At 36.4% G+C, this 12,980-nt stretch overlaps 1 protein-coding gene across 1 annotated transcript in view; it reads right to left on the bottom strand.

The window, feature by feature from the left end:
* The window catches only part of AQR (aquarius intron-binding spliceosomal factor), a 51,718-nt gene extending 38,738 nt beyond the window's left edge, over positions 1-12,980 (bottom strand). Inside the window, exons 1-10 of the mRNA XM_069017714.1 lie at positions 12,870-12,980; positions 11,894-11,950; positions 11,033-11,073; positions 10,016-10,051; positions 7,284-7,404; positions 5,827-5,967; positions 4,154-4,222; positions 3,558-3,658; positions 2,859-2,935; positions 1,576-1,640 (exon numbers count right to left, since the gene is read on the bottom strand). Of these exons, the coding sequence (XP_068873815.1) occupies positions 1,576-1,640; positions 2,859-2,935; positions 3,558-3,658; positions 4,154-4,222; positions 5,827-5,967; positions 7,284-7,404; positions 10,016-10,051; positions 11,033-11,073; positions 11,894-11,950; positions 12,870-12,959 (798 nt within the window). The 5' untranslated portion in view covers positions 12,960-12,980. The remainder of the gene's footprint in view (positions 1-1,575; positions 1,641-2,858; positions 2,936-3,557; positions 3,659-4,153; positions 4,223-5,826; positions 5,968-7,283; positions 7,405-10,015; positions 10,052-11,032; positions 11,074-11,893; positions 11,951-12,869) is intronic.

The raw sequence follows: 12,980 nt of genomic DNA, 5'->3' as shown, positions 1-12,980 counted from the left end.
TACTACTAAGTGTCTACATAATGATTGTGTGTTACAAATGACATGTCAAACTCCTTCTGCATTGTTTTAAATGTCTGTTTTCTACACTAATTTCATTAATTTTAAGCTTGTCTTCCTCACAACTGCCAACTGTTTCTTCTAAATACAAATAAAATACTCAAGTATTTTTCAAGTCTTCAACAACAAAACAGAGATCTTTTCTTCTGAATGTAAATAGCTTAAGCTGCTGTATGTAGCAACTGTAGAACAGCATACAGTAATAGACCACAACAATTTAAGAGAATAATTAGTTGTTCTCTACAGACTGAATTTAGAAAGCCAAAATGCATCAGCATGATGCTCAGAACTAAGATGAGAAAATAAAAGTAGAAAATGTTGATTGTTCTGCACAATAATTACAAAAACAAACTCATAAAACCCTAAGAACTCTCCATTCAATCATTACTTTCAAATTACCAAATCACCAGTTCTGATGGCAGTGTAAGCACTTTAATATGAAACAGTAATATTCTGAAAAAGGCTTCAACACAAGAAGGGCCCATTAACACAGTACATGCTACATAGGCAAAAAGACTTGGATTTACAGCTAATTTCTCATTTACTTGTTCCAGCCACTTAAACAGACTTTATAACCTGTCTGAATTCTAACCTTTCTGCAGTACCTAGAGAGAACCAATATTAAACGTGCTGCTTCTGAACATTCTAAGTCAGACAGACTTTAGTTCACCTTCCAACCTATTTTCTCTTATCAGAGTATATTACATGCATAAGACAGCAAGCTCTCATTTATTCATTCTGTTTCAACTACAAGCACAGACTACTTAAGCAATTTAACAGAGTTAGCCTGCAGAAATTCACCACAAAGCCCTTTTAAAGTTCCCTGTGATACTCTTTCAGAAAACTCTGTCTTATTTCAGAATGCCTTCTGAATCTGAAGTTACTCTAAATAAGTAATTACTCATGAAAGAAATTGTAAATGAATGTCTTTTACATTTAATACTGATACTGGCTTGCTTAAAATTGTCTCACTTCCTTGGTATCTGCTGAAAAATTTCACAAAACCTTGCTCCACTCCTCATTACTCTGTAACAAACTGCAGCTCACCAGACCTGGTACTTCGAAATAATGAACTCTAGTCAAAAGGCAATAGCTTGCATTTCAGAACTAGTGCTGCTTTCTGGGATTTAACCCAGTAACACAAAAGACACTTTAAGTGATCTGTTATGCATTGGGAAGAATAATTCTGAATTATTCCTACCAGATTAAATCATCATACATTTTCAGAAATTGCCAGTATTATTACCACTATTCCAATTAAATCCCCTTCACTGAGCACTTTAGGATCCTAGCTTTGTCTAAGAATTCATCTGGCTTATCAACATTGCTGGCCAGTTCCCAATATGGATGCAATGCTACAACCTCCTATTTACAGATGGAAAATCACTATTAAACAACCATGTGCACAGCTGTGACATAACCACCTCCTATTTGGAATAAGACTGTAATAATTACTTTATGCACTTAAACCCTAGAAAAGTACACCTGGGAACTGGCTGAATCAATTTAATAACTTACCTCAAGGTCCAGCATGAGTTCAATAAACCTCTCACAATAATGAACTTTGTCCATAGAAATAGGACCTAGATAAAAAAAATTTAAAATCTATAATTGATTCTCATCACAATACATTTACACTAGTAAAATTCTTTAAAAATTAAATGCTACAAATATAACAGTATTAATTTTAATCTTGTTTAAAGCGAATTAAAACATTCTTCTATTTCTAAAACAATCCTTTCTTATATTCAAAATAGAAACAGAAGTAGTAATACAAGCAGAATCTCAGCAGTGACTTTATCAACGTTGAAAAACCTTGAATGTAACAGGCAAAAATGCTCACTTCCATGAGGTATCACTGGCCCATTATGTTTGTTAAGAACTTCTAATGCCATGACTGAAAAATATATTTTTAAAAGCTGTAAACAAGATGTGTGCAAAAGGCTTTGACCATATTCAAAGGTCAAAGTGGTGACTACTAAGGGGCCTTTACAATCATGTCAAAACACACACTAAGTCTCCTTTAACGACTATCTAATTCTTACAGCCCCCAAAGAACTGTTGAAGTAAATGTGGCCCAAGTAATTCACACATTCCCAAAACCAGGTCTAACATAATTAGAAAACATAGGATAGGTATCCTTTCTGAGGAAGCCACATTACACAAAATTTACCCTTACAGCTCAGGTAAGAGCTGAAGTTTGCTAAGAGTTTAACAGCAAAAACAAAACTCTGGGAACTGATTTCACCCAAATTGTGCTGTGCTTAGAGCATAATAACCCTTTTCTGTTAAAAGGCTAACACCTTCCTCTACAAGCACTCTTCCTTTCTAAATCAGGCAAGCAGACAATTTTGCTTGTCACAATGAGTCAAGAGCAATCAAATTTTACAGAATTTTACTTCACTTAGGCTTTTGTTCTTACTGTAAATCAATGGTATGAACAGACACAGCCTTATGATATGCATTTACACCACCTATTTAACATGGCATCTAAGTATGTATGAAATGCTTTAATGCTTTAAGGCTCTAAGCACACAATAAAGAATATCAGTTCCCAGAAATATTGTTTTTACTAAGTACATACTGAACAGAAGGAAGTTTAAAGTAGTTTTTTGCTGTTTCATCTTCCAAGTATATACAGATTTGAATATTAATTTTGATGTGAGTTCCATGCAGACAAGCACAGATTTCACTACAAGCCCCAGCTGAAAAAGGTCCTCAGCTTCAGGCTGATATCCCGAGAACTAGCTGCTTCAGCAACAGATTACCAGATAACAAAGTAACATAAGAATCACAGTTACCTGAGACAGGTATTGACTTTAGAACAGAAATGAATTTCTGAATGAGCTGTGAAAGAAATCTTCTTTCTCGATATGCTCTAAAATTGGACATATGACAAAAGAATTAATACACCCTAAATGCAGACTAGAAGTATATTGTAGCTTTCACGAATACAAAGTTAGCTGCTTCAAAATTTATATAATGGTAGTAGGTTGCTTTGAAACACACCCAAACTGTTTAGATTATAACTTTTCCCTCTGCACTCAGGCAGACAGATTAGCATCATTAGGCACAGAAACTGATTAACAACCCATGCTTCCTACTGTGTCAAAGAGAAGTATGTCTCCTCCTACACCTTACCACAATGCAACACAAAGGCATTGGCACATTTAATTTGGTGAGACAGACACAGATTTCTTGAAATACTTGCATAAGCTGTATACCTGTACATTTGTTAATGGTCATAAAAAAAAGTGAGCAGCTACATGAATATTGGAGCTCTAAGATTTGATATCACACATTCACTGATCAAATAAAATATAAAGTTCTAAATGGTACTTTTCATAAAGACTACTGAAAAACTAAACAGCTTCCAGGAGGCCATATATGATTAATCCTTACTTGCCACAGGATTGCTAAAAACCACTTTTTTAATTGAGACAATTTATTTTAGCTGAAACATGATTAATGCATAAAGGAAAAAGGTTTCTGTAACATACTGCATTCTTGACTCTTCATCCATTTTTGCATCATTTTTCTTAATTAGATTCCAGAATTTTCTTAGTTTTGGTGTCTTTTTCAACTCTTGTTCCAGTCGATTCTGAAATGTTAAAATGTTATTCAGTCACCAAGGAGCCTTGTTTCCATGAGATAAAAATACAGTCCAGTCTTTTTATTAAAAAAGAAAAAATATATAACAAACTGAAATAAAGAGCAGTCTCTGGCTATTCTCAGTAAGTATCACTGTAAAACAAAAATGTAATAATGCTAGAGAGAGTCCAGCCATGACTAGATGTCAACTCCACTGCCTCTCTGTGACCTCCTGGCCTTGTCTACAAATTACAGCTTGAAGAAATTATAAACAACAAAGCTCATTTTTATGAAGAATTACATAAAACATATTATTACATGGAAATTTGCAACAAACAAGAAAGAATTTAACAAAGCACACCAAAATATAATTTTTCAATGCAATAAATATTAGAGCAATGCTGTAAATATTAGAGTTCCTTAACAGTATTCCCTAAGAATTTACTTTACACGACTTGGATAATGCCTAGAAAACTGCTCTGCCAGTTAACAGTGTTATGCTTACAGGTTGTAGAGCCATCCACATTGGTAAGGAAATGAGCTGCTGCACCTGACCTCTGATCAAATCCACTTCCTGTTAGAAAGTTACAGATGAAAAAAAATTTTAAAACATTCTTATGTTTTCTGATATGCCTGTCTTACAAAATACATCAATTTATATCAACATCTGACAAAAATATTTATATTGTTCTATTAGATTTCACAATTTCCTAACAGGAAAATGCACTACACACTAACACCTTTGTGTTTTAGGTTCTTTTCACGGAGTCTGTCAGTTCTTAATACTTCATCAGGAGTCCCATCCATGCAAGTATTTTTAGCACAAAAGCTCCTGAGAACTGATGTTCCTTCTTCAGTCATTTCTTATTCTTGAAGTCAGCTTTCCTACCATGCTTTCTCTTCTTGTTTTTAATCTATTCTTTCTCTCTCATAGCCCTTAATTTATCAAGTTTCTCTCACTTTTTCTACACTCTTCCCATTCTCTGAAACAAGTAATTTTCTCCATGTCAGTTCAAATGTGCTCTCCCCAGTTCTGCCTGTGATTTGGATCCACGAAGGTTTCCTTCTTTCCTGAACTAATGAAAAATTTCAATTAACATCTTAAGTATACTTGTCTTCATGGACAAATACTCCATTCTCAGCATTCTGAAACTTCAAACTTCAGTGCTCTTCCCTTAAAACACTACTGTGATTATTCCAATCTGCCTTTCACAAAGAAGGACAGCTTCTAATAAGTGTGCTTTTACAGGCACATTTCCACCAGCTTCCCTACCTTGTTGTATTAGAAATGTGCTCCACAAGAACGATTCTGTAGTCACTATCAAACTATTTAAAATGAAGATGCATTGTACCATGGCCACTACAGAAAAACACTATCTCAATAAACTATACACATAAAGCTCAAGATGATTACTGGCTCCCATAATCATTCCTAATCCCAAAATCAACTAAGTTGTTTTGTCTGAAAGATAATTTTTTTATTTGTGCCAACCCAATAATACATCCCATGTGCAATGTAAGTAAGAAAAAATCCCAATAGCAAGAGAGGTTAGAGAGCACTGCATCATATAACAGGTAATTGTAAATTATTCTTCCTGCTTGCTATTTAGGATCTTTAACTCTGTTTTAACTACAGATTGAGAACACAAATTGGTCCAATGCTTTCTTAAAACTAACTCAGGAGAACTGCAGATAAGAATTGTATTTAAACCTGGTTTCAAAAGTGATAAAAGCCCCACCGTGTTTCTCAATAGCTAATGGAAATAATTTTTGTGCTATTTCCTAGGCAGACTAAAAAGAGCACAGTAGTAACTAATCTGCTTTTAAATGTAAAGCACCTTTTCAAACATAAATACATAAATTTTAAAGTATCATTTTTAATATAAAACAAATTTTAATACAATACAAAAATGTATATTAAATCCTGTCTTTAAATTGTCTAACTGCCAATCCTCCAGTTTCAAGTCTCATCTATGACCTTGAGTCAGAGAACAGCAAACGTGATGAGAAAGCTAAAGCAAGAGTCAAAACAGAGAGTTAAAGCCCTCCAGTACTGTCTTTTCCGTAAACTGGAATTTTGCTTCATCTGCCTTGTAAGAAGAAATTGCTCAAACTAAACTGCTATTAACATAGAACAGCATAAACACACTGGAAATATTACAGCTGCTTTTAACATACCAAACTATTGAAGCAGTGATCAAGGAAAAGCAGCAGGACTGTCTGTTCATGCAGAGAGTACTCACTCTCATTTTCAACCAGCGATGCCTCCAGTATGCATTTGAAAAAGAAAGGAAAGTGTTCTGGCCTCTTTTTGAATGTCTAGGAATAGAAGAGGAAGGTAATTTTGAGTCAGGTTGATACAAATAATTTCAATCTTCATTTACATAACATAGCTTAAGTTCTCTAAATCCATTTAAATCTATAAAAGAAGGGATTACTTTTTCTCATTTTCATTTATTCTGACCAGGCAGCACAAGCAAAACAGACTAATGATATCATCCTGACAAGTGATCCTCCCCTTATACCTTCTGCATAGTCTAACACGTGATGCGCGGGACAAACTGACCAAGAAGCACGAGTGAAATCTTGTGAGAAGGTTCAACTAGTGACTGCACAGAAGTACTGTAAAATGTCCCAGGCAGAAGATAAGTGGTAGGTTTTGGCCAAAACTATGGCAGCTCTAGGTGATCTGCAAAAAGTGAACTGGTAAAAACCACCAGAGATGAATTATAGTCCTGGAACTTCCATCCAGCCACCTCAGCAGGAAAAAGAAACTAAACAACCACCAAGATAAAACAGTTCCTTTACAAGGGCAGTCATGTACCAAAACCAAATTTAACTAAGCTGCATGGAACATAACATGCACCTGTCATTTTGTATCTAGTAGAGATGACAGAAGAAAAGCACATACGAGCAAGTTATTAATCCTTTGTGCTTTGCCAGCACTCAAGTAATGGCACACATATTGAAGTAAGTGTGCTTCTGAAATAATGCCTGCATACAATGTACAACCAGGCCCATGTTGTTGAGGCGGCCTGTGAAATCTGAATTGTTTGTAGAAACATCAAGTAATTTCTAAACTTATTACTACCAAAAAAAAAATCCCCAAAACAAAACAAAAACCCCAAACAAAAAAAACCCACAACAACCAAACAATATACACAAAAGAAGAGCAAGACATTATTTTAGTATAAAGCAAAAAAGGTAGAAAACTATGTTCCCATGCTTTAAGCAAGATATTATTGGGTAATACATTAGACTTCCAGTGGTGCCCTTTTATATGTACAGATATATAAATCCTTTTTTTTCTTTCAATATCAGAGCAAGGGACTTCTCTGTAAATACCCAACTTCTGTCCAATGCCAAAAAAAGCAAACGCTGGTGATAATGTTCAGCATCTCAAAGCACAACCAAGGACTTCCACACCAGAAGGAATCAAGAAATTTTTCACCTGTCCATTCCTTTCTCCAAAAAAGAACACAAAGTTTAAAACACCATATGAGATATTCCAGCTGAGGCACCATTTCCTTTTAACACTACAAGCTCTTCTACCTCCTGTCACTGTAAGTGAGCACACTGTAAAAGCTGCAACTTGCAGATCAAAGTCAATTCTAGCTGCAATTGAAATCAGTTACCTCCCACGCAGGGACATTCTCTCTGAACTTCTCATTCACCATACAGCAGATTGACATTAAATATGCCTTACTGGACACCTCTGGAGAATAATTCATCCATAGGTAATTTTCAAGGTACTGACTGTGAAGAGATAAAGAGTATTTCATTAGTTGCAGCCACCCACATAATCTGTCACTCATTTAAAAGAGCAGTTATCCACAAGGTTTTTTTTCTCTTCCTACTCCTGAAAGCCATCTTCATAGTTTGTGAGTAGTTCCTCAAGTTACCTCTCCTCTAGGTCACTGAAGCAAAACTTGTTAGAGTCAGTAACTGCTACAAGAGGCAAATGAGTTTTTTATCAGGAAGACAAATTCACCAGCAGGTTTTCAAGTGCAAGAAGCAGCCACAGGTCCATATAATTTCGTAACACAAATTCATGTTGATTTTCCAAAAGAATAAAAAAGAAAAAACTTCAGTTGTCTAAAGAATGTCACATTCAGCATTTCCAAGCATAAGATGCAAAGGAAAACTACTGTAAAAATGTATCTGTATTACTAAATAACCTTTCTTGTAAAAATTTAGGAATCATCTAGACATCATCTTTCAGGCTTCTAATCATATAAAGGCAATAAAAATAGTGCATACTGTGCAACTAAAATAAAGCTTTGAACATTAAGGGAGTGGTTAAATGTTTTCAAGGTGAAAAAGATTGCTGGACACTGGAGAATTGCAGCTTCCTTGCAATGAGCATTTCTTCTTCTTTAATATTGTCCATTACTCACAGATGAAACTCTTGATACTAGATCTTAAGAGATGAGAGGCTATTTGGACTGTCTCTCTCCTTTAATTTCCTGTGCAAGACAGCTACATCTGAGCAGGCAATCCCTAAATCCAGTCTCACACCCTGTGCTATTTTATCAACTGCCACCAGAAAGTTTTGTTTCCTCCTAAACAAGCTGCTCATCCATTCCTTCCTCTCAATGCCTGCTCTAACACTCATTTAGACCCTCATGAGACAGCTCAGTTTTACCTATTTATTTTTTCCAGCTAACTCTTCTGTGTGTACAGTAAGGTAATTCAGTAGTTCAGAAAAGGCAAGTGCCAGAGAGGGATTTACCCTTTCTGGGGGCCCAGTCAGAATGCACAGCTTTAGATGGACCTGAGACAAATTCATAAGCACACACAAGATGAAATACATGCTGCTTCCCAAGAGCTTGGATTTGGCAATGGAAGAGGAAACATCCCCCAAAACCCCACAGAACTCCACAGAACATTTCACCTAGAATTCCAGTAGACTTTAATATGTTTTAATAAAAATACTGTGATTCCCCAAGTGAGATAAACATACATGAGCAAGAATGAAGGACAGGAAAACCCCACAAAGGTAAACACAGAAGAGCTTAACAGACAAAGTGGGGAAAGGGTAGGGAACAGCAAAGAAAGGACAGAAAATTAGTTACAGGACAAATAGCAGCAGATGTGGCTATAGAACAGAAAGTACTAGTTACATGAGAAGCTGATGACATTAAGAATCTTCACAGAAAGGACAGGAACCGTGCTACTGCTGACATATAAATTCCAGAAGTCCATTGCATGCGCTGTTAGTGTCAAACCCTAAACTATCACTGCAGGCCTGGTTCCTAGGGTATATCACTGTGTCCCGCAGCCATAGGGAGGAGGAGGAGAGAAGATCCAGCAGGCAGCAATTGTGCAGCAAGATTATTTATTTAATTATTTTACAAACTCTTTTATAGGCTTTTTTCTTCATAGTCTAATTGGACAAAGGATCAGCCACCCCTTGGAGGGATTGGCTAAAATCCTAAAACATCCATTGTCAAAATATTTTTATACTATTCCATAGACAAGACTTTTCAAGGCTGCAGGTGGATTGGGTGTTTATTGTAACTCTGCTACCTCTTCTGTGAGAGAGAAAAGTCTCTCACGGACTTAGAAAATAGCAAGAAAATCCTTGCTAGCAGCATTTTTGTATCTACACTAAACTATAATTTACATTTTCTCTTCTGCACCTTTTCTAATTAAGAAGCAGAAAACCGAAGGAAGTTTGTCCTTTTGTGGTTACTGGTACTAACTTATGGACCTGAGCCTTTTTGAAACAAAGAATCTACCTCAAGCAAAAAACATCTCATTGTATTTGTTCTTCAGGTTTGAGAGATAAAATGGACAAACAGAACATAAAATACTGTGTTTTTAAATACGTGCATATTGCAAATACTTATTTACATCATTTCAGACATACTCTAAAAGTTCTTCCAGGAAAATCTGAAGTAGCTGTAGTTGTAAACTGTTTAAACAGATTTCCATTTCTTTTCAAGACAAGAAAATGTTAATGATGCTGCTGCAGCACAATTCATTTTTAGACTCATAGTAAGAGACTTAATCCAAAAACTTCTCTGATTTCAGTGAGTTCTGATTTAAGCCTTAATGGCATATTCCAAATTACAGACCCAAGTTTATCACTTCTTTTATTCATACTCTCTTTCTCAGTGCTCCACTTAGACTAGAAATTGAGAATCATAAAACAAGACACTCTGAGATGTAACTTACATTTATGGAATTATTTCCTCTTTAAATGAAGCTCTCCTCACTTAATTTTCCTCAGTACACAATTCAAGGCCTTACGAAGTATGAATGAGTACACTACCTTCAAACTGTCTTACTGCCCTGCATTTGCTTCTCATCTTTACAGGTTCCTATGAAAAAGCAACTCCAAATTCCCCTCCCATCAGCTTACCTGAATTCAAGAAGCATTATCTTTCTAATTGCAAACCTAAAAAGGAAAAAGTAATCAATTAACACAGGAAAGAAAGCCTCCCACACACAGCTGCATGGAAAATGGCTATATTTTCCCCTATTTCATTACATAAGGAAAACTTGTAGAAACACTCAGGAATTGTTTCTGTCCTGACATTTCCATGCAATAGCAATTGAATGCAGAAGCAACTGCTCTAACACTGTGGAAGCTAAGGCTCATAGATGTTCATTAAGCAATTAAATTCACATTTTAAAGAAATTCATGTAGGTCTTTTAAATATGAAGACACCACTTCCAGTAGCCTTGAAGATACAAACTGCTAGAAGCTGAGAGTGTCTCCTGGAAAACTACTACTTAATCTGTTCATAATGGTATTTTTTCTGACTGACTGAAAAAAGAAGTTTGCTTTGATTCTGTATGACAAATTCTTAATTGGCTTCATACAGAGAATTCTCTGCAGCCCTTGATCTTGCCCAAAAAGCTCCAGCTACAGTTACAATTCTTTTCTGTGCACAAAGGTGCAGAATGCAGGGCATCTTGGATTCATCTCCCCCAACTAACAGTACAATTCATTGAAACTAGGCTTTCCCTTCATGAACCTGGTAACAGCAACCAGAACAGAGAAGAAAGCTAGAGGCAGTGCACTCCTCAACAGTTTTTTTTCCTTTGCATTCCTTAGTGATAAAGGAAGGGATCAGCCTTCTATAACCACCACAACAAAACCAACATGAAAGACAACAGACTACCAGGTAAAGGGACTGAAAAATACCAAGTCCAACCATCACATGTAAGGTTTACGGGTTTAGGAATTCTCTTGTTGCCACATTCAGACTTTGAAATACCATAATGATTAAATTACTTAAATGCACTTGAGTAATTTTCATCTGCTTTCAACATATAGATGAGTTTTAAAGCATTCTATCAAACATTAGAAACAACTCCAATATGGATAATGTTGGAATGGTGGTAAATAAGAGAAAGGAACTGGTGTACTTACTTTGACCTGACAATTTCTTTTGTATATACATCTTCAATGACCTAAGTAAAAAAATTTTAGGAGAATTTCATATACCCTCTAAAGTGATTCAAAATGCATTATGACATCTTATCTGAATTAGTTACTCTCTGCTTACTGCTATTTAAATAATTTTAACAAGTTTTTCCAACAAAATTGAAAGAATCTTCACTATCAGTTGCAATAGGCACTCTTTGACATCACATGACATTAAGATGCAGTTCAGCTGTTTATGTACATCCTAGTTCTAACAATCACAGACAAATTCCATTACAAATACTACAAAAATACTGAGTAAAGGGAGGCTAAACAGGGAGATTCAGGCAAACATCCACAAGGAAAAGAAACTCAACACTTAAGTACCCTGCAGTACACAAAACCAAACACACCATGCCAAATTTTAAACATTCAAAATGCACATATCCACCAGAATGGCAATAAAGTTGTCTGATGGAAGTCACCAAAGAAGCTTTTAGAAAGAACACAGTTCAGTAATACCTGCATCTCTCATCGTTGTTTGATTTCTAAAAGTAGAACCTTGTCAAGCATCTTTTAACCTCAAAGGAGATGCTCAAAAGTCTTTTGCCCTTGTAAATTCTTGGCCAAAATAAAATGGACAAACAGCATACAAAATAACTGCATGCTACAGCACACCTTCCTAACAGTGCCTACATTTATAAACTACAAATACATAATAAATTACAGTGTCTCAAGCAACTGTTGACCTTCCAAGCAGTCTCCTATACTCTCACATAAAATAAGCAACACTGGGCATTGGAACATCAGGGAACAGTTGATCCTCATTCTTTTACATCCCAACAAAATTTCAGTAGAAGCAATTACCTTCACATCAAAAGACAATGTTTTCTTCACATGTGGAGCCCAGTATTTATTTGCTAACTGCACAAGGAAAAAAAAAAAAGAAAAAAGAAAGGTTAAATACATACATTTTCATGTTAATGATACAATTTCTCTACAGCACATTCTATCCCCAAACTTTATTTTACTAGTATCTTGTTTAATTTCACCTTATGCTAACTACAAGTAACAAAATTATGTTTTCTAGCAGCTATGCTTATCAACCATTTAAGGCTTTTATGCCTACACCTCTTTCAAAAGAAATGTGATTCTCTGGAAAAATTTCAGATGCATAGATTGCATATAACAAACATTTTCTATTCTTAAGTTACATCTAACAAATCCATCAAAAATAAACCATCATCTTTCAGGAACTGCAAATTCCAAATGGCAAGTGATTATGCTTCTTTGAGAAATCTGACAAGTAACTACAGGCTATATGTAGAAGTGTAGCAGTTTAAGGCTCTTTGCTGTAGCCATCTCTTCACCAAAACTCGTGAGTGATGATGACAAGCGCTTCCTCTGCGACTTAATTCAAGCTTCTTTATGCTCTAGAAAGGGAAGGAAAGCAGATTTCCAAGGGGAAAAAAAAACCAACAAAACGGAAAAAAAGACGACTTGTAGAAAATCACTTAAAACTTTCAGCCACATGGAACTCTCGGCAGCTTTTCACGTGTTAAAACATGCCTCATAGCAGTGCACAGTGTATTGCACTGGCGCGTTTTGTAGCGCTGCTTTGTTGATCTCGCTTTGTAAAAGCGCGGGGGGGGGGGGGGGGGGGAGGGAACACCCTCTCGTACATGACAGAGGCGTACATCTCTCTGCAATTACGACCAAACAAGACCCTTTCCCCATCACCCACGGCCTACAAAGGCTATTTAAACCCCGAGGCGGCCGGAACAGCCCTTCGAGCCTCGGCTGCGGCCGCGGGAGAGGCGGCCGGGGGCCTCGCCGGCCCTACCTGTGTCACGTACTCCGCGTTGATCTGCGACACGGTGGGTGCCACGATCTTCTTCGGCGGGGCCGAGGACGCCGCCGAGGACGCCGCCATGGTGCCGCCGCTGGAGCCGCC

Source organism: Aphelocoma coerulescens, chromosome 5, assembly GCF_041296385.1.
Source record: "Aphelocoma coerulescens isolate FSJ_1873_10779 chromosome 5, UR_Acoe_1.0, whole genome shotgun sequence".
Taxonomy (NCBI): Eukaryota; Metazoa; Chordata; class Aves; order Passeriformes; family Corvidae; genus Aphelocoma; species Aphelocoma coerulescens.
This window is presented reverse-complemented; position numbering and strand designations above follow the sequence as displayed.